Genomic DNA, 22842 nt, shown 5'->3' with positions numbered 1-22842 from the left:
ACTGGCCCAAGATGGCTACAGTTTGGACATATGCATGATTAAACCACCGCCTACAAACTAAAGCTGACCCCTTGGGTTTGTAACTGGAGTGTGTTAAATATTTTACTGACAGATACTGGTTGTAAATTTGTCAGATATAGAATAAAGGCAGGATGGAATCAATCAACCTTCCACCAGACCCTAAGGTGCCTACACAATTATTAACTTTTCTCTCCCACCCACTCAACCACATATTTACTTTACTTTAGGCATAACATCACTGAATATGAACCAAATTCTCAACTATTGCTTCACCATACTGCACATATTTTCCTGTTTAAAATAATGTATAAAGACCGTGCCTCATGCAGTGTACTTCAGAGCACAGATAATAACCTACTGGAACTCGTACTTCCTGGGTGCGCATCCTCAAGCTTTGTGTTTGCAAACAGCACATTCAGATTCAGAACACCTCCTGACTTAGTCAATCTAGTGAGAAGGTATTAAAAATTATGGAGAACAAAGCCTCTAAATAGACTAAATTCCCTGCAACTGCAGGACATCTAATTCCACCTTTCGAAACCCCAGCTGGGTTAATATACAATACTTAGGGTGCCTCATTATGTAATCACTTAAACAAATGGACCACAACGACTTAAGAATGACTCTACATCACAGTGGCCTAAAGGCAGATCCTTTGATATGCCAAAATTGGCATACATGCAGACCAGGATGGAAGGTGCTAGTGCAAAAATTAAGCAACCAGAATGGGGAAGCTACTTCCAGTGGTATCTTGAAAGTAGTAAAAGTGGGTAGGATGATCTTTTTTCCTTACAGAATGCTAATAAACAACTTAGAGGTGGTAACAGATAGCTCTCAGATATACTCTCACTAAAAAACAATCTTCAGAATTACCTTCTTTACTCTTTGGTGCCTCCTTCACCACCTACACCTTTGCTCTATCTTCATCTTTCTAACTCCCCAGGCTGGATCTAATTTTTCTTCTTCTCCCATCTCTTTCTCCTTGTCTGTCACGTGTTAAACAGACTGTGACAGGGAACATGGCTCCAAAGGCCCCTGCTCTTGTTGTCCTTCCACCTACCCTGGCAGCAACCTCTTGTGCAGAAGTGAGGGACAGGAGCTCTACAGGAATGCTTCCTGTGGTTGCATCATTCTGGGAACAGCCTATGACAGGTGGGGGATTCCTAATTCTCTTTCTCTTTTTTTTTTTTTTTTTTTTTTTTTTTTTTTTTTTTTTTTTTTTTTTTGAGACGGAGTCTCGATCTGTCGCCCAGGCTGGGCGTGGTGGCTCACGCCTGTAATCCCAGCACTTTGGGACGCTGAGGAGGGTGGATCATCTGAGATCTGGAGTTAGAGACCAGCCTAGCCTGGTCATTATGGTGAAACCCCATCTCTACTAAAAATACAAAAAATTAGCCGGGTGAGATGATGGCCCCTGTAATCCTAGCTACTTGGGAGACTGAGGCAGGAGAATCGCTTGAACCCAGGAGGTGGAGGTTGCAGTGAGCCAAGATCGTGCTGTTGCACTCTATCCTGGGCAACAAGAGCGAAACTCTGTCTCAAAAGAAAACAAAACCAAACAAAAAACCATTTAATTATACATATACACACAGATATTACACATATTCAATGCAATAGCATTCAGAATCCCAGCAGGATGTTTGTGGAAATTAACAACTTATTCTAAAATTGTTTTGATAATGAATAGGGCCAAGAATAGCCAAGATAATCTTAAAGAATAAAGTTGAAAGACTTACCAAGTATGACTTACAAAGCTGTAGTAATTAAGATAGTATAGTATTAGTGGATAATATACAATTATATAAAAAGAATAGAACATTCAGATACAGCCCCATACTGGATTTATGACAGCAGTACCACTGCAGTGCAATAAAGAAAAGAGTGATCTTGGCTAGGTTTGGTGGTTCACATCTGTAATCCCAGCACTTTGGGAGGCCGAGGCGGGTGGATCACCTGAGATCAGGAGTTCGAGACCAGCCTGGCCAATATGGTGAAACCCTGTCTCCACTAAAAATACAAAAAATTAGCTGAGCGTGGTGATGGGTGCCTGTAATACCAGCTTCTTGGGAGGCTGAGGCAGGAGAATCGCCTGAACCTGGGAGGTGGAGGTTGCAGTGAGCCAAGATCATGCCATTGTACTCCAGCCTGGGCAGTAAGAGCAAAACTCCATCTCAAAAAAGAAAAGAAAAGAGTGATCTTTTTCAGTAAATCGTGCTGGGTGATTTACATATCCGTGGGGAAGAGGGCCAGGGAAGAATCTTCGACCCTTACCTTTAATACCATGTAAAAATATCACAAATTCTAGAACAATTAAAATCTAAATTGAAAGGAAAACAAACTTCTGGAAGATAATAAAAGAGATTATTTTCCAGACCTGGAGGAAAGCAAAGGTTTCTTAATCAGGACACAAAAAGAGCTAGCTACAAAAGAAAATGCTGGTAGTTTGTACTACATTAAAATTAGGAACTGAAGTTCCTCAAGACTCAGTTAAATGAGTAACAGTGCACAGAGTAAAGACATCTGTGAAACATATAACCACCAAAGGTCTTGTATCCAGAAAATAGGCACATGACTGAAGAGGATACCTAAATGGCCAATAAGTATGAAAGAAAGTTCTAGGACCCATTTGGAATCAGGGAAATACTCATCAGAACCACACAGTGAGATATCACTGAAATAAAAATGGCTGATACCAAGTGTTGGCAACGATCTGAAATATATGGAGCCGTCATACAATGATGGTATGAGTGTTAACTGGTACCATCATTTTGGGAAACAGTTTAGCAAGATCTACTGAAGGTAAATTTACACGTTTTCTATGACTCAGCAGTTCTATTCCTAGAAATACTGACACATACACACACACACACCCAAAAAATGCATAAAACAATGTTGAAAACACATTTGTAGTAGCCAAAACTGAAAATGTCTCAAAATGTCTATTGACCCTAGAATGGATATGCTGTCACACAATGGAATTCTATACAGTGAAGAAAAATAAAAAATACAGCATGGATTAATCTCAGAAATGTTGAACAAAAGAAGCCAGACTGAAAGGGTACATTCTGTGTGGTTCCAATTAAGTTTAAAAACAGGCAAAACCACTTGATGGTGATAAATGTCAGTTGTCATTGGAACCAGGGAACAGTGACTAGAATGAGACCTGTAGACTGCTGGTACCATCCTCTTTCTGATCAAAAGTTACTTCTCCTTTGCCAGCTTTGTCAAACAGCTGAAAGGCTACCATAAACAAAGTATCAGGGGCACCCAGGACCGATTAAAAGGCTACACACTGTTGAAAAGATATTAGTCATTACAGTGGAAATATCTGGTGGATGCCACCTTCATCAAGTGATCAAACGTAGCATCACCAACGCTGGGACAACATTCCTCCAATCTTCGGTCTGACCCACCACTCCACTTGAAAGTTCCACCGTCTTTGGATTAGGCTGGCTTTCTCCAAAAATGTTCAAGTATGGAGTGATAAAATCATTGGGAGACATGAAAAATTCACCATTTTTCTCAGTGCTTGCATACTTCAAAAATGTTGTTATAAGCTCAGTTGGATCTGCTCCCTTGGTTAAAGCCACCTTGGCAGTCGCCATGCATGACCCTGGGTCCAGGGGGCTGCGGGAGCTACTCACTGGCTTGCTCATGCTCGGTCCCAGTGGTTCACTTCCATACCAGCAGTGTGTGTGCCCAGCCTGCTTGGAGTCCTGATTCTTTATCAATCCTAGTCGAAGGCCAAATTATGGGCCATAGTTAAGGAATTTGCTGACCCTTATGAAGATCGGATTTGCTTTACCAAAGAATTTGAACTCACAATTAAAATCTATGACCCAGGTCATTTCAACATTTATCGGCTTGTCTGCATACTGGTTTCAGCTGCTTAAGCTAAGGAATAGCTAGAAAAAGCACAGTGTGGTTGGATCCCCTAACAGATCTTGTTCCTGAAAATCCAGTATGACCTCTGCTGCAGCCAACTCCCCAACTTTGAGAAGATGGCTCAAAGATGCGTGGGTATGAGCAGCTTCTCTATTAAATGCCATTCCCTTGTTTTTTTCAAAAGATTATAGATTACGGCCGGGCACTTTGGGAGGCCGAGGTGGGTGGATCATGAGGTCAGGGGTTCGAGACCAGCCTGGCCAACTGGTGAAACCCCATCTCTACTAAAAATACAAAAATTAGCCAGTCGTGATGGCACATGCCTGTAATCCTAGATACTCAGGAGACTGAGGCAGGAGAATTGCTTGAACCTCAGAGGCAGAGGTTGCAGTGAGCTGAGATCGTACTACTGCACTCCAGCCTGGGCAACAGAGTGAGACTGTGTCTCAAAAAAAAAAAAAAAAAAGATCATAGATTGGATTAAAATCCAGCAATGCTGCCAGAATCCAGATGGGCTTGTTGTAGATTTTTTTTTACCCACTTTGATAAAACATGAAAACAATATTGCAGATGTCAGTGGACAACTTGGAAAACAATAAAAATGACATATTAAATTAAGATTTCCCAAACAATTTGGATGAAGCACTACCCACTATTGTCAAATGTCACATGACTGACTAGGTGATAGCCAGAACTAATGACTGGTCAACTTAGCTGACCAGTTGTCCTGTACAGTCATAAAAAAGGAAAATCAAAAGGCTGTATACTTAACAATGGCAACAGTTAACCTCTTAAAACTCCCAGGCCAATAAGAAGAAAATTAAGTCTATTGGTCCTAAGAGCTCTTCTCCCCTTCTCTGTCACTACCCAAGAAGCTAGGGCATTTTAAAAGGAATTGCAAGATACTGAAATGGAAACAACAGGATGATAAACTGGAAAACTAGGAATCCTCTGAGAAAATAGGGTTTTCATTTCTCCCAATACGCTGCTTTAACTCACTCTTTGGGAAAAAATAATTCAATAATCGGCACAGGAGCTGCTGTATGTTATAAATTCCACCTTACTTAAAAACCCCATTTTTCAGAGGAATGAAAAAGTTAACATGGTGGGTATACCTAATAAACCTATCTCTTGCTTTAAATTCACACCTTTGCTTTACTGGTTCATTGGGTTTGGCTTCCTCCCAAGGGCTATGAATATGATACTCTCAGCCAATCCCGTGTTTTCCTGATATGCCCAGAAGTGCCTGTTTAACCTTCTGGATTGAAATTTCCACAACATCCATAATGCTCATCTCTTTTTCCTCAAAGTGGGAAATGTTTCTGGAACTTGAACCATGGGATTAGGGAAAGCAAACCAAATAATGCTCTCATAATATATCACAAGTTGGCTGGGCGCGGTGGCTCACACCTGTAATTCCAGCACTTTGGGAGGCTGAGTTGGGCGGATCACCTGAGGTCGGGAGTTTGAGACCAGCCTGACCAACATGGAGAAACCCCGTCTCTAGTAAAAAAAATACAAAAGTAGCCGAGCATGGTGGTGCATGCCTGTAATCCCAGCTACTTGGGAGGCTTAGGCAGGTGAATTGCTTGAACCTTGGGAGGCGGAGGTTGCGGTGAACCGAGATCACACCATTGCACTCGAGCCTGGGCGACAGAGTGAGACTCCATCTCAAAAAAAAAAAAAATCACGAATTGATGTTAGTGGTGTAAAGACACCCTTATGTGATTGGGAAGATGGGAAAACAAAAAGAAATATAATAAAGGGAAGGAAACCATAAGGCTCCTTTTAAACTTCAACTTTTCTAGTAATGCCAGAAGCTGAGCATTTACTTGAAACTATGTCTTACCAGCTGTGGTCCCAGTCTAACACAGACATAGGAAAGATACTCTCAGCTGCTCCAATAAAGGTTGAGATTAACACTATGAATCCCTTGCTTAACGTAAAATAATAGCCACTATGGCAAGAAGCCTTAGGTGGAGTTGCCCCAATCATGAGATTATCTTGAGAGAGGTTTTATTATTCGCTGCACCAGTCCCTGCAACACCCCCATTTTCCTTGTCAGAGAACCAAATGGGAAGGGGATGGAGATTTCTATAGAACTTAAAGGCTGTAGACGGTATTAAAATACCTAGATATCCAGTGCTTCTTAACCTTCATACTCCTGTCTGCCATACCAAACATAAATGACGAGAGTGTTCTTTTTTTTTTTTTTGGGACAGAATCTCACTCTGTCCCCTAGGCTGGAGTACAGTGGCACAATCTCAGCTCACTGCAGCCTCCACCTCCCGGGATCAAGCGATTCTCCTGCCTCAGCCTGCCAAGTAGCTAGGATTAAAGGTGTGCACCACCACACCCGACTTATTTTTGTATTTTTAGTAGAGACGGGGTTTCGTGATGTTGGCCAGGCTGGTCTCGAACTCCTGACCTCAAGTGATCCACCCGCTTCAGCCTCCCAAAGTGCTGGGATTATAGGTGTGAGCCACTGTGCCTGTCCCTGACAATATTTTTCAGTTGTGGATCTCTGTAGTGCCTTTTTAAAGCCCTGTACCTCCAGGTAGTCAGTATTTGTTTGCCTTTACCTGGAGAGAATGACGGTATACTTGGACTGTGATGTCACAGCAATATACAGTGCCACTTACTTTTCCCAAATACTGAAATACGAATTTAGCAGACTTGGACTTCTCTCAGGGGATCCTCATCCCTCATCCAGTGTGTGCATGACCTCCTCCTTTGCTCTGACACACTTTCTTCCTCTGAAGAAGAAAACTTGAACTTACTTCAACAATTGGCCATTACAGGGCACAAGGTGTCTAAGGGTAAACTTTAATTTTGTCTTTCTCAAGTCAGACATGTGGGACATGTCATGTCAGCTAAAGGATTGAGCATCAGTCCTGATAGAATCAAAGGAATTTTAGCTTTTTTGATGCTTACTACTAAAAAATAGCTTAGAGGGTTCTTGGAGTTGGCTTGCTATTGTAGAAGCTGGATACTAAATTTTTATTGTGTGACTCAACCCTTTTATATCTGTTTAAAGAATGACCGGCCTGGTCCCATCATGTGGACTCGTGAGGGGACAACCAGCTGTGCAACAAATTAAAGAAAGATTAGTAGGCCAGGTGCAGTGGTTGATGCCTATAATCCCAGCACTTTGGGAGGCCAAGGCAGGCAAATACTTGTGGCCAGGCGTTCAAGACCAGCCCGGGCAACATGGTGAAACTGTGTCTTTACTAAAAATACAAAAATTAGCTAGATATGGTGGCAAAACGTCCATAGTCCCAGTTACGTGGGAGGCTGAGGCAGGAGAATCGCTTGAAGGAGGCAGAGGTTGCAGTGAGCTGACTGCCTTCCAGCCTGAGTAACAGAGCAGGAGTCTGTTTTTTCTAAAAAAGATTAATAAATGCCCCAGCAATAAGACACCCAAACTATGAACTTTCTTTCTCTTCATGAAGATGGGGGAAGCACATTTGGTATGTTGACTCAAACATGGTGACCAGCAAAGACCTATAGGCTATTATAGTCAGCAGTTAGATCCAGTGACTCAAGGGCTGCCCCCTTGTGTAAGGGCAATATCAGCTACAGCCCTTCTATATAAAATTGTTAGAGAGACAGTCTTGGGGTCCCCTCCCTTACTGCCTTCATTCCGCATTCAGTTGAGCTACTTCTGAATTCTCATCACAACTTAACACTTACCTTTCAATAGATTAACTTCCTATTAGGTCTTAATTTTATTATCCTCTAATGTTACCATCTCTTGTTGCAGTGATCCTAACCTGGCCTCTCTCTCTCTCTTTTTTAGACAGGGTCTTGCTTTGTCATCCAGGCTGGAGTGCAGTGGCATGATCACAGCTCACTGCTGCCTCCACCTCCTGGGCTCAGTTAATCTGCCTGCCTCAGTCTCCCCAGTAGCTAGGACTACAGGTGTGCACCACTGCACCTGGCTGATTTTTGTATTTTTTGTAGAGACAAGGTTTACCATGTTGCCCAGGCTGGTCTCGAACTCCTGGGCTCAAGCAATCTGCCTACCTTGAGTGGTACTTGTGGATCTCTGTAGTGCCTTTTTAAGCATCCCTATACATCCTGGTAGTTAGTATTTGTTTGCCTTTACCTGGAGAGAATGACGGGATACTTCAACTCTGATGTCACAGGGATATACAGTGCCCCACTTATTTTTCCCAAATATGAATTTGAATTTAGCAGACCACAAAGTGCTAGGATTATAGGCATGAGCCACTGCACCAGGCCTGGCCAGTCTTCTGACAAGACCTCTCATGACTTCATCCCGATGACATACCCAACTTTTTACCCCAAGGACAGACCTACAAGAATCACCATTAGATAATGCCTAGACAGAATGGTTTACAGATGTATCTTACTTGAGGGGAGAAGGTAGTAAGTTTAAAGCAGGATGTGCCATGGTCATTGAAGCTGGTGTTCTTCAGGCTAAGTCAGCCCAACTGGCTGAACTGATTGCCATGACTCAACCTTGTCAACTAGCAAAGAATAAAGTGGCAAAAATTATGCCTCTATGCATCCAGTGGTGCTCATAACTTGGGAATGCTATGGAAAGAGAGAGGGTATTTAACCTTATCAGGGCAACCCATAAAAAATGGACAAGTCTTGGAGCTCGCTTTTGGCAATTATAAAGGTTCCAGGCCGCTCTGAATTAGACACAACATAGAATCAAGGTAGTCAATTTGCTGATGCAGTAGCTAAGAGAGCTGTGTTTGAGACACCAGTCCGATCCTTGGAATGACTGTGAGACTTAAACAGTTAAGTCTACGCTAAAGGAAATCCAAGACTTAGCTTCCACCGAAGAAAGATCTACCTGGAAACGAAAGTGGGGGTACTTTTTCCCCCAAACTGAACTATGGTATGGACCTAATGATAAACCCATCATCCTAGTGGGGTGTCAGATGCCCTTCATGGAACACATTTACAGCTTGACCCATTGGAATTCAGATAAAATGATATCCTATTATAAACAATATTATTGGAAACTGTCATCATGGCACAGAAGATTGATTCACAGTGTACCATCTACCCAAAACACAATCCTGGAAAACCCCTTTATGGGGCTCAGGGTCATTTTCTTTTTCTACCTAGACCTTTTGAGATGTGGCAGCTTGATTTTATCCAGCTGCCACCATCTTAAGCACATAAACATGCATTGGTAATGATATGCATGTCTTTGCATTGGGTAATGCAATTGCCCATCCTGCTGATGGTCAATGGTAGTGGGTAAAATCTTATTAGAAAGGATTACCCCATTGTGGGGAGTCGCCTTTTGAACTTCACAGCAGTAGGGGAACTTATTTTACTGCCCAGGTCATTGAGCATTTGTAAAATTTGGGACTGGGCGCAGTGGCTCACGTCTGTAATCCCAGCACTTTGTGAGGCCGAGGTGGACGGATCACCTGAGGCCAGGAGTTTAAGACCAGCCTGGCTAACATGATGAAATCCTGTCTCCACTAACAATACAAAAATTAGCCAGTCATCGTGGCGCATGCCTATAGTCCCAGCCACTCATGAGGCTGAGGCAGGAGAATCACTTGAACCCGGCAGGCAGAGGTTGCAGTAAGCCAAGATCACACCACTGCACTCCACCCTAGGTGATAGAGCGAGACTTGGTCTCAAAAAAAAAAAAAAAAAAAAAATTGGCCTATATTTCAGTATTTTGATTGTGCCTACCACCCTTAGTCCTCTGGATTGGTAGAATGGAGCAATGGAATAATAACACAATTGGCGCTAAGTCCCTGGATTGGTGCAATGGACCAATGGAATAATAGAAAAAATTGGCTAAATTTATGGAGGCTTTTCACCTCTGCTGGCCGAAGGCACTCCCCTTGGTATTGTTCAACCTTTGATCCATCCCTTTATTAGCTCTCTTCTCATGAAATTGTAACTGGAAGACCCAGGCACGTGGGAATCAAGATGACTGATCCAAATTTACTGAATGGGGACATCTTGCACTATTTTAAGGGACTCGTTCACCAACTCATGAAAAGCCAGACTTTAGTGCAAGACACGTCCCACAGTGTGCTCCTGAGAGATGAAGATTCTGGTCATGACCTCCAAACTGGAAATTTTGTCTGTTGGAAAAGACATCTCATAAAGGACTCCCTCCAGCCTTGGTGGAGGGGCCCTTGCCAGGTACCACTGAGTAATCCATGCACAGCAGAGTTAAAGGGTGTAGACTCACGGATCCATATCTCTCACCTTAAAAAGGCACAACTTCCTGAATGGACCATGACTCCCACCAAAGATCCCTGTCTCTGATTCACCAAACAGCTTCAACCCTGAAACCAGGACGAGAAGTTGACAACATCTGAGTGGACAGCTAATTGATCCAAGACTTCAGAGCAGGCCTGTATGATCTCCTGTCTAAACATTCTTAGAGTACTATATTTACTTTGGGGACTATTGGCCTTGTCTGCTTTGATTCAGATTATAGGATATATAACCTGGTTAATGTTTCCATACACATGATGGCCACCAATATATATATATACACTTGACTTTTCAGGGTCTCTGCTGGTGATGGAAAAATAGTTCATGAGCTTAACTTTTCCAAAGTGTGGCAGATAGAGGCCGTCTCTCAGATTGCTGGATTTGTCACCAGCTTCCTAGGGCCATTCAGTATCATTACATGCTACTTGTTGCACCTGTGATTGATTTTTCTGATACTCCAAATGTTACCATATACTTGCATCAGTTCTCTCCAAGTGTCCCTTTCCAAATTCAAATTCAGCTTCTAAAGCCAGGCCATATTTTCATTCTGTGCTTAATAATATCCCCTAAGTCTCACCCCTTCCCACCGCCCCCAGGCCTGTCTATCAGGAAGCCAATCAGGGACAAATTCTCTAACTTATCTGGAACACAAACTTAATTCGTCATCTTTTCCAGGCCGCTGTCCCTGCACATTCCTGGCCTCCCACCGTTACTGTCATAACTGGCAACTGAATGTCCAAAGGAGAAAACGCAAAAGCAAATTGTGCCAGCACGTCTTGTTTGTTATGTATCATGCTTATGCAGGCTTTTGTTAAGACCTGCAGTAAAACCAATCCATGGCTCACTCATGTTTTAAACAACTTACCCATGAATGAATAGTTAATAGATACATTTTGGTATGTGGCATTGGGCCACACCCACCAACCCAAGGATGGGCACATAGTGTAAATAGCTGGCAAAATAGCTGGCAAATTGAAAGGAGCTTTTTTTTTTTTGAGGGAGGGTCTTGCTCTGTCGCCTAGGCTGGAGTGTGGTGGTGTGATCATGGCTTACTACAGCCTTGACTTCCCTGGGCTCAGGTGATCCTCGTACCTTAGCCTCTCGAGTAGCTGGGACAAGGAGTCTGCAGTAGCTTACACTGCCTGCTGCACTTACATCAACACCTCAGGTGAAGTAGAGACTTGCGTAGAAAGAATTTTCAAGCAAGCTAAATGGTTACAAGGGGCACAGACTACCGATCTTCTCAATGATCTGTTTAATTGGCTTCCTGTTTCTTCCAGTCTGCAATTCAAACCCTTTTTCATGGGTGAAGTACCAATGTCATAACAAGGTTTGAAGGAGGTGCATCTCACACATGTGTGAATGTCCATTCATCATGCTTATAAATGACAGAAGGATCTCAAACCTTGATATAATCGTAGTGTCTATCCTATTTCTCTTACTATCAGTTAAATTACTCATGGTGTTTATAATCAACCTACATAAGTCTATTGCTAAAACCAGAATTGTAGGCCAATTGCAGTGGCCCACACACTAGCACTTGGGAGGCCAAGGTGGAAAGACAGCTTGAGGCTAGGAGTTTGGGACCAGCCTGGGCAATGTAGTGAAACCCTGTCTTAATAAAAAAAAATTAACACCCTCCCCCCCATTTTGGTAGCACAATGTAGATAGAATTATCCTGTAAGCGTAGCAGCAGATTCCACTACAAAGCATAGCAGCAGATTCCACTACATACCCCTGGAGTGTCTGCCTCAGGCCTACATCAACCTCATCTCACCTCTTTCCCTCCAACGTGGGACATGACTCCCTGGGAAGACAGAAGGACATAAAGTATGATCATTTGTGTTCTCTAAAGAGAAATTTTGATCAAAAGGGGGAAAATGTGGAAATACAAGGAAAAGTGGATTGACACAGCCTCTTCTAAATGTTCTGGCTGAAGAATGTGTATGTGCAAAGGCAGCTATGTCAGTTAGATCAGTGTTAGAACCTCCCATAAATAGGCATGTTTTAACTGTAACCCCTCAAATCTTGAAAAACATCTTGAAATGTTTTTTTTTTTCTATTTCAAGGACCTTAAGAAAACATATTGTAGACAGACAGATAGATGATAATGATAGTGTCAGAAGAAAAGAGAAAAGTGAGACAAGATGGCTGCAGTCTGGACATATGGGTAATAAAACCATGGCCTATTTACTGAGGCTGACCCTTTGTGCATTTGTAACTGGAGTTTGTTAAATATTTTACTAACAGGTACTGGTTGTAAACTTTTGTGTCAGATATAGAACAAAGGCAGGATGGAATCAATCATCCTTCCGCCAGACCCTGAGATGCCTATGTAATTATTAACCTTTCTCTCCTACCCACTCAACCACATACTTACTTTACCTTATGTGTAATATCACTGAATACCAATCAAATCGACAAGAATGTAATTGTTGCTTCACTGTACTGCAGGTATCCCCCTGTTTAAAAAAATGTATGAATACCATGCCTCAGGTAATCTTGCTTTGAAACACAGGTTATAAGCTATTGGAACTTGTGCTCTCTGGGTGCACATCCTCAAGCTCGGCCTAATAAACCTTGTTTGATTGAGATTCCCATCTTGGGTCTCTCATTTGGGTTAACACACCTACTGTGAGACTGGAATCTTAGATGCTGCGCTTACAAAGATGATAAAGACGAGTGAATTCCTCAGTTATTTTTATTTTTAAATGTCTCAAAAACAGGCTTACTGAGATCATTCATGTACCATAAAATTCACTCATTTATATACCATAAGATTCACTCTTGCAATGTGTACAATTCAGTGGCTTTTAGTATACTCAGAGTTTTGCAACCATACCACTATTTAATTTTAGAAGACAACAGTTCATAATCAGTATTTTAAGTTTTTCTTGATTTTTGGCTTTATTTATTTATTTTTTGAGACGGAGTCTCGCTGTGTTGCCCAGGCTGGAGTGCAGTGGCCAAGCTCTGCCTCCCGGGTTTACGCCATTCTCCTGCCTCAGCCTGCGGAGTAGCGGGACTACAGGCGCCGCCACCTCGCCTGGCTAGTTTTTTGTATTTTTTGGTAGAGATGGGATTTCACCGTGTGGCCAGGATGGTCTCCATCTCCTGACCTCGTGATCCGCCCATCTCGGCCTCCCAAAGGGCTGAGATTACAGGCTTGAGCCACCGCGCCCGGCCTGATTTTTGGCTTTAATCTCACAGCTGAATTTTCCTCTTCTTTCTCCAGACACACGCTTAAGGGTGAGATTGTATGGGTCTGTTCTCAGCTGTAACTATTAATCAGTTAGAAAGCAGATAGTATTACCTTTCTTCCTTTATTTTTTATTTTATTTTATTTTTTTTGAGACGGAGTCTCTCTCTGTCGCCCAGGCTGGAGTGCAGTGGTGGGATCTCAGCTTACTGCAAGCTCCGCCTCCCGGGTTTAGGCCATTCTCCTGCCTCAGCCTCCCGAGTAGCTGGGACTACAGGCGCCAGCCACCTCGCCCGGCTAGCTTTTTGTGTTTTTTAGTAGAGACGGGGTTTCACCGTGTTAGCCAGGATGGTCTCGAACTCCTGACCTCGTGATCCACCCGTCTCGGCCTCCCAAAGTGCTGGGATTACAGGCTTGAGCCACCGCGCCCGGCCACCTTTCTTTCTTTAAAACATAGTGCCGAGTGATATGATGCCTATGAGAATAGAGGCAAAATTCACAGATAGTTTCAGAGCTAATGGTGTCATTTGAACAAATAAGATAGACTGTACAGGAGGAATCATTTAATATTGCACAGATGTGGTACTAGGAAAGCAGTATTCTAAAGAACCACCAGGTTGCTTGAAAAAACAAATGTCCAGTTTAAAATCAAGTTATGCCATGCCCACCCACTACTTTGTTAAATACATAAAGTAACTTGGTTTCAGAGACCATTTTGTGTCCTTGGTTTTCCTCTAGAGATTAAGTAATGTTTTTGTAAAAATTTCATGGGTTTGTAGATTTTTGAAAATACTATCAGTTAATCTCAGGGATCCCCAAACCTCAAAATGGTTAAACACCAATCACTGCTTAACTTGGTTGCTGTAAACAAAGCCCAAAATGAAACCCCTGTGTATTTGCTGCAGATTCCCAGGTGCCTCTTAAGTGTGAGGATAAGCTCAGAAAAGGCTTAATAGGTGTATTAAGTTGTCATCCATTAAAAGGTTCACATACTCCTTGTGTGTTGCATAAGGACAGGTGTCTGCCACCTCATTGCATTTCTCACTGAGCATTGCCTAGGAGAGGGTAAGCCCTAGGATTTAGATCCCTCTCAGATCAAAAGTAAGGACAAAAGTAAGGTCAGTCAGGACAAAAGTAAGGTCACGGAGCTATATAAAAATGGATTATGAATCCTAAGACATCAGCCTATTCTCCCCCATGTCTAAGAAGAATATTCCTCAGCTGATGGCTGGAATATCTTGCTAGGGGGTGGTGGGTAAGTTTTGTGGAGGTCCCCACCAGCAGAAAAAAATCATTGAAGAGGAACACTTAATTCACAATGGCTGCTGGTTAAAAAGAAAGCCTCAGTATTCACCTATAATCCGTAACATCCTTAACAACTTGCCAGTGTGGTAACTGGCACAAACTATGGCGTCTTGGTCAAATCCAACCTCAGTGAAGGTAGTTCATATCCTAGAGATGAGCTGAATGCTGATAGCTTTGAGGACTTGTTTATTTGGGGGAAGGGAAAGAGATTGTGAGGGTAGAGATAGGAATCTATCTGTCGTAATAGGATTTGGTCTGTGTATTAATGGAATGAACTGGCCTTTTTTGCTCTGCTTCATTTGTCCTTGCTGAGAAGGGAGGCTGAAGTTTCCAAGAGTTATGGATGAAGTTATAGAGTATTAGAGAAACTGTTCTCTGACCTTCTTGATGGTAATGCAAGCTGTTGGGTGAGTTTGGAGAAGAGCACAGGGTGGTGTGAGGACGAGGGTTGTATTACATTGTACCTTAAAACAGGAATATACATATTAAAACAGTAACTGCTACTCTTCTTTCTTGTTTCTGCAATCTTCTGTCATTTGACATTGTATTTTCCAAAGCAACGTGCAACCATTTTCTTCAGGATTTTCTTTTCAGTTATCATATGGGTTTGTTGTTGGATTGAGGAAAAAAAAGTCTGCCTCATTTGAGCAGGCCTCTCTAGACCTTTTCTTACGACTGTGTAGAGGGTATTTTCTCATTTTTCTTCCTCTCAAAGACATCAGATTCCCAAGCATTTAACTAAAATTATTATCAACTAAAAATGTTTTTTTTGAACAATTCTTTTTTTTTTTTTTGAGGCGGAGTCTCGCTCTGTCGCCGGGACTGGAGTGCAGTGGCCGGATCTCAGCTCACTGCAAGCTCCGCCTCCCGGGTTTACGCCATTCTCCTGCCTCGGCCTCCCGAGTAGCTGGGACTACAGGCGCCGGCCACCTTGCCCGGCTAGTTTTTGTATTTTTAGTAGAGACGGGGTTTCACTGTGTTAGCCAGGATGGTCTCGATCTCCTGACCTCGTGATCCGCCCGTCTCGGCCTGGCCTTCTGCCTTGCCCCCATCTCACTCTTTTGCCTGTCTCTCTCACCAACAAAAACATTGCAGAGGAACAGTTATATTAACAATAGCCTGTTTGAAAGGGAAGCTTCAATTTTTAAGCTAATTATTTGCTAATAAAAGTTTTAAAAATACTTTCTTTTAAAAAAGTTGTAAAACCTTTGTCTATATTTCAAAATCCCTCAATACCAAAAAAATAACCCCATCCAAAAGTGGGGAAAGGATATGAACAGACATTTCTCAAAAGAAGACATTCATACAGCCAACAGACACATGAAAAAATGCTCATCATCACTGGCCATCAGAGAAATGCAAATCAAAACCACAATGAGATACCATCTCACACCAGTTAGAATGGCAATCATTAAAAAATCAGGAAACAATAGGTGTTGGAGAGGATGTGGAGAAATAGGAACACTTTTACACTGTTGGTGGGATTGTAAACTAGTTCAACCATTATGGAAAACAGTATGGCGATTCCTCAAGGACCTAGAACTAGATGTACCATATGACCCAGCCATCCCACTACTGGGTATATACCCAAAGGATTATAAATTATGCTACTACAAAGACACATGCACACGTATGTTTATTGCGGCACTATTCACAATAGCAAAGACTTGGAATCAACCCAAATGTCCATCAGTGACAGACTGGATTAAGAAAATGTGGCACATATACACCATGGAATACTATGCAGCCATAAAAAAGGATGAGTTTGCGTCCTTTGTAGAGACATGGATGCAGCTGGAAACCATCATTCTTAGCAAATTATCACAAGAAGAGAAAACCAAACACCGCATGTTCTCACTCATAGGTGGGAACTGAACAATGAGCTCACTTGGACTCGGGAAGGGGAACATCACACACTGGGGCCTATCATGGGGAGGGGGGAGGGGGGAGGGACTGCATTGGGGAGTTATACCTGATATAAATGATGAATTGATGGGTGCTGACGAGTTGATGGGTGCAGCACACCAACATGGCACATGTATACATATGTAACCTGCACGTTATGCACATGTACCCTAGAACTTAAAGTATAAAAAAAAAAAAAAATATATATATATATATATATATATACATAAAAAGCCTGGATATTTGGTTACTTCTGAATAATTTTCATTAATACTTGCTATATTATACTAACCAGAATTGGAATGGAATGGGATCAGACGAGATAATCCAAAGACAAATACAGCCATATGTCACACAAGGACTTTTTGGTCAACCACAGACTGCATATATGATGTTGGTCCCAATAGATTATAATACCATATTTTTTGGTACATTTTCTGTATTTAGATGCACAGATTCTTACCATTGTATTACAGTTGCCCACAGCATTCAGTATAGTCACATGCTGTATAAGTTTGTTGCCTAGGAACAGTAGGCTATCCCATATAGCCTGGGGGTGTTGTAGGCTATTGCCATCTTGGTTTGTGTGAGGACGCTGATGTTTGCACCAGGATGCCCAATGATGCATTTCTCAGAATGTGTCCCCATTGTTAATCAACACATGACTGTACTGAAGCTTTAGGTTTAGTCATCTAAGTTTATGTCTAAAACAACTTTAAAAAGATACTGTTCTGTGGTTATAACTCCTAAAACTATGGACACGAAAGTGGTATTAAGAATTTTCTTGGCCGGGCACGGTAGCTCACGCCTGTAATCCCAGCACTTTGGGAGGCCAAGGCAGGCAGATTACGAGGTCAGGAGATCAAGACCATCCTGGCTAACAAGGTGAAACCCTGTCTCTACTAAAAATACAAAAAGTTAGCCGGGTGTGGTGGCGGGCGCCTGTAGTCAGTCCCAGCTGCTGGGGAGGCTGAGGCAGGAGAATCCCTTGAACTCGGGAGGCGGAGCTTGTAGTGAGCCGAGATCGCGCCACCGCACTCCAGTCTGGGCCACAGAGCGAGACTCTGCCTCAAAAAAAAAAAAATTTTTTTTCTTTTATTGTTGCTTTATGTGATAATTTATAGTTAGACCCTCATACATACAAACATCCTCTGGACTTGTCCATTGGAGTTTAGTTTCTATATTCATTGCCTTTTCATCACCTCTCTTAGTCCAGATGTTCTGGTGAGCTGGCCCTTGATTTGGATATTCCAAATTACTTTTCCTAAGGTACAGATCTACTGCCAGCTACATATTTGCATCCGGCCCCAGAGCTGTTTTCTTCATTCCTTCCTTGATGTTGAGTTTTTTTTTTTTTTAAACAGAAGGACTGCAATTGATTTCACTCTGGGTCTCTGGGACATTTGCCTCCCACTGTTACTACTCTCAGCCCAAAGCCTCATAGAAGAGGTCCACAAACCTCTAACAACTAAGGGGCAGATCAGCGGTCAGACAACATGAGCTCGTTCTTTTTTTGTCTTAATGATACATGGAATTATTATTATTATTTTTAAATTATAACCTTGGATTTTTGTGAATTTTACATCTTCCTTTCAGCAGTTTCAATTCAGTGCCAAACTTGACTGCTTAGAACTTCCCATTTATCACAGAAGAAATCCCCTCTGAATTCCCATTAGGCAAAGTAGTATGGGCTATGCATAGTGAGCTAGTTGTGTACTTAGTATCAAATAGTGTTCATGGTAAATGCTCAAAACTTCCCCAGAGGGGAATCACGTTAATGCAAAGATGCAAAATAAAAAGGTGTGTCTTAAGTTTAAGGATATGTCCTTGATTGTGTACAGCTTCATTATTTTACAAGATTGTTTGTGGCATTTCTTACTTAAAAACCTGATTTTAAAAAATGCTCTTCTTCCCCATTTTTAGAGTGCATGTTTGCTAGGCAAGGTAGGAGGTAGTAGAGTCCTCCTTAAGTAACTAAACTTTTCTTTGTGTTTCATACACTTGCCATGATAGTGCCAAGAATGGAGGTAGATCCAGGAGGTCTTCCCCTGAGCTGCCTGCCTGTCTTGGTCATATAATACCAAGTTGCTTGGGGATAGGGTGGAGCAGAGAGAACTCTTTAATGGTTTCTTGTTACAGCCCTCAACAAAGATGTGTCAATTCCCTTGGCTTTACAGACTATTGCCCAGAAGAAAAGATGTTTGGTTTTCACAAGCCAAAGATGTACCGAAGTATAGAGGGCTGCTGTATTTGCAGAGCTAAGTCCTCCAGTTCTCGATTCACTGACAGTAAACGCTATGAAAAGGACTTCCAGAGCTGTTTTGGGTAAGATCACCTGATGTTTGTACTATTCTTAGAGTGAAAAAGTACCACAGATACAGAAATATTTGTAAGCAAGGTGATTGGAACAATGTGCTAATAATAAAAATCACTTATTCTAATTTAGGCTGTTTAAGTCTCCTGCGTTTTAAATGAATCAAACAATGCTGACAGCCTACTTTTTTCCAGATTATGAGTAGCTACCACATTAATTGTGAAGTCCCTTATAGTTGTAGCTAGACAAACCCTTTTGTTGTTGACTTCCTTTTGTGGTTAATTTTTAAAAAGACTTTTTAAAAAATTACCCTTGACTGGGTGCAGCGGCTCACACCAGTAATCTGAGAGCACTTTGGGAGGCCGAGACGGGCGGATCACGAGGTCAAGAGATCGAGACCATCCTGGCCAACGTGGTGAAACCCCGACTCTACTAAAAATACAAAAATAAGCTGGGCGTGGTGGTGCACACTTATAGTCCCAGTTACTCAGGATGCTGAGGCAGGAGAATTGCTTGAACCCAGGAGGCGAAGGTTGTAGTGAGCCGAGATCATGCCGCTGCACTCCCGCCTGGCGACAGAGCAAGACTCCATCCCTAAAAAAAAAAAAAAAAAAAAAATACCCTTGACAGGGTGCAGTGGCTCACGCCAGTAATCCCAGCACTTTGGGAGGCTGAGGCAGGTCGGTCACTTGAACCAGGAGCTTGAGATCAGCCTGGGCAACATGGCGAAACCCATCTCTATAAAAAATACAAACAAAAAAACTTGCTGGACGTGGAGGTGCTTGGCCTTTTTAATTTTAAAAGCATTTCTTATTTCAAAATAACCAAATTGCAGTACGTAGAATTGGTTTGTTGAATCTAGAAGATAATTTTATTTCTGAAATATTCTATAGAAACAATGGAATGGGATCATCCAGGATGATTAAATTGTATCTATAAACCATACATAGATACAGTTTTTTTCCCAAAAGAAATGTGCTTGCATGAATTCTTTAAGGTAAGGGAGACTGATAAAGATTTGATTGTTTTTTTATCAGATTGCATGAGACTCGTTCAGGAGACATCTGCAATGCCTGTGTCCTGCTTGTGAAAAGATGGAAGAAGTTGCCAGCAGGATCAAAAAAAAACTGGAATCATGTTAGTCCATCTTTCTTTTTTTCAATTATACCTCTATTATATTTAAAGTAACATTAATTTCCCCCTAATTTAGGAAGTAATATATCCCTAGGGTAGAAAAGTCTGAAAAGAATAAAGAAAAACACTAGCTGCTGCTCAGATATAATTGCCTAACATTTTGGTATCTTTAGAACAGAATAGCCTGGTGTGGCATTTCCTTAAGACTGTATCCAATATCCCCCTTTTGGAGATTCACAGTAAGCATTCACCTATTTTTAGGCTTAACTCAGTAATTCCCAGAGTTAATTAGACATGAATCCTTTTTCTTAAATCTCTTTGGATAACATGATCCTTTGAACTCAGGTTGGTACTAATGAGCACATAGATTTTAGGATCAGACTTGAATTTGAATTTTGCCTTTACCACTACTAGTTGTGGACTTTGGGTAGGTTACATTTATTTATGAAGTGCAAAGATAATAGCTCTGTTACAGAGCTACTGTGAGAACTGGATGAGATGGTATGTAGAAGGTATAACACATAGTTATCATTCGCACTAGCCTTACATTGTCCTTTGATAACAGTGTTATGCTATTATAATAGGTCATGATTTTGAAGATGGTAACAACGTTCCTTTTTACATGGGGTAGAAATCTGCAACTAATACATGTGAATGAATACCTAAGAAACAGGGCCATATGGGGCGAGATCAATGGCTGGGCTAGACTGTGGGAGAACATGCTATTGCTGTCATGTAACTCACCTCAGAGATTAAGGTGTGTAGTGAAAAAAGCATAAAGAAAAGACCTGAAGACCTTGATTCCAGTCTTTTCCCCTCTCCACCCCTCTTAACCCATTTACTCGCTTGGTGAAATAAGGCAAAATGCATAATTTCTCTTTGCTTTGTATTCCTTCCGTCTAAAATTGGAGTAACAAAAATAGCCCCGTTTATTGCTTTGTATTGAAGATAAAAAGTATGTGAAAGCTTTTCGTAAACTGCAAAACATTATCCTGTAGAAATGGAGTTGTTTTTAGGTTTGATTCTTAACCTAGTTGGGTCATCCAGTAACGATTATCCCATATACAAATCTATTTAAGTTTTTTTCCAACAGACTCCCACTATTACCCACTTCACAGGAAAGAGTGTCTTAAAAAACCCCACTAGATAAATATTATTTATTCCCTTATGTCATGTGATGATTAAAGGTGCACATGGAGGAGTTTCATCCTCTTTACAGTGTAAAACTGTGGTTCTCAAATAGGCACGGATCTGAACCAAAGGGATATACTAGTATCATTTTAAAAATATTATTAAATATTCAGTATTTTCTTCCAGGTGGTAGATGCAAGGGCTGGACCCAGTCTAAAGACTACATTGAAACCAAAGAAAGTGAAAACTCTATCTGGGAACAGGATAAAAAGCAACCAGATCAGTAAACTGCAGAAGGAATTTAAACGTCATAGTAAGTTTGATATTACAACATTAGTGCTTAATAATTGTTTTGTTATTTTTGGCTGGGGGTGGTGTATGGCATGTGTGGATCATTTTTTCCTTTATTGCTTTTCATAAAGAGCACTGGAAGGCAATGTTGACTTGGTAGAGATGTTACCTTATTTCTGTGAAATCTTGGCACTGTTTCTGATTTTGATGTCTTAAGAGAGTATTTCTACTAGCTAACCACTTCAGATTGTACTGAGACCACTCTGATGTCTTTATTGACATCTTAATTTTCTAGGAGGTGCATTTCTAGCTCGTTTACTTGATTTTTATCCATAAGGAAATCGAGTCCTACAGATGTGCAAGAAGGTACGTAAATAATTAGGGGACAATCTGAGACCAAAGCTCAGGTTTTCTGGAAAGTAACTTTAGAAATAACAACTCACATTTTGAAATGCAGCAAACCTCAGGGCTTGCTTTCAGGTTTAAGGGGCAGTGTGTGTTGTGTTGATAGAATAAGAAAGGAATGTCTAATTAATGTCAGGTCACATGCTATTATTGGAAGTTTTGGAGGATTGCTGTAGTGGCATGTCTGTATTTTGGAATTTAGATTTTAGATTTTGAAAAGGAAATACACTGCATATAATGTTATTGTCTAATAAATATCTCTATTACCCTTGGGGTTTGAAGGAGCATTATTGAACCAAACACATTAGTATTTTTACAGCAAAAAGTAGCAGTATTCACATTTACTGCTACTTTGAATACATAGATGGTACATAGGCTAGTCAGGTTTGTTTGCTTGTAATCGTAGTGTAGGTCATGTCAGACTTTGTGGCCAAATAGGTTAGGAATACACTTTGTGTTTCCAGAGCTTTCTCAGAATTGCAGCTAGGGGTTGTGGACCTGTATTGTAGCTCTCAGTACTTTATAAAAATCTATAGGGCCCTGTTAGAGAAAACATTATCAATCAAGACAAATGGTTATCATGCTTATTTTAGAATAATGGAAAAAGACATTTAAGTTTAGTGACGGTAAAGTGAGGAGTGGAGGAGAATTCACATTTTTTGAGCATTTTGGTATACTAAGCACTTTACATTTGTAATGATCTCACTTATTTCTATTTTAGAGCTCAGAATAGGAAGCACAAAGGGGTGATTTAACCTTGATCTGGGCCACTTAATAAGTGGTAGAGATGTAGTAATATATTTAGGTAATATAAATGTGTATATGTGTTTTAATTATACATTTCCCTTTCCTAACCAGCTCTCAACCCCCCATCTCCCTAAAGATTTAACTCTACTGGCCGGGCGCGGTGGCTCAAGCCTGTAATCCCAGCACTTTGGGAGGCCGAGACGGGCGGATCACGAGGTCGGGAGATCGAGACCATCCTGGCTAACACGGTGAAACTCCGTCTCTACTAAAAAAA

The 22842-nt window shown here is 41.4% G+C and overlaps 1 protein-coding gene and 1 non-coding gene across 7 annotated transcripts in view; one reads left to right on the top strand and one right to left on the bottom strand.

Annotated features, from left to right (window-relative positions):
• SINHCAF (SIN3-HDAC complex associated factor) overlaps positions 1 to 22842 on the top strand; it is a 46475-nt gene that overhangs the window by 11388 nt on the left and 12245 nt on the right. For 4 of the 6 annotated variants that reach the window (XM_023208975.1, XM_023208978.1, XM_023208974.1 and 1 more), the window contains exons 2-4: positions 18724 to 18871; positions 19898 to 19997; positions 21312 to 21438. In XM_023208975.1, coding sequence (XP_023064743.1) covers positions 18744 to 18871; positions 19898 to 19997; positions 21312 to 21438 — 355 coding nt within the window. In that variant the 5' untranslated portion in view covers positions 18724 to 18743. Of the gene's footprint in view, positions 1 to 10134; positions 10277 to 18723; positions 18872 to 19897; positions 19998 to 21311; positions 21439 to 22842 lie in introns of all 6 variants that reach the window. The other 2 variants (XM_023208976.2, XM_023208977.1) reach the window with 2 other exon arrangements.
• On the bottom strand, positions 11436 to 11535 carry LOC111540672. The gene has a single exon (XR_002731049.1). It is a non-coding gene; the product is annotated as a small nucleolar RNA U13 (small nucleolar RNA).

This window comes from Piliocolobus tephrosceles, chromosome 10 (genome assembly GCF_002776525.5).
Source record: "Piliocolobus tephrosceles isolate RC106 chromosome 10, ASM277652v3, whole genome shotgun sequence".
Classification (NCBI taxonomy): domain Eukaryota; kingdom Metazoa; phylum Chordata; class Mammalia; order Primates; family Cercopithecidae; genus Piliocolobus; species Piliocolobus tephrosceles.
This window is presented reverse-complemented; position numbering and strand designations above follow the sequence as displayed.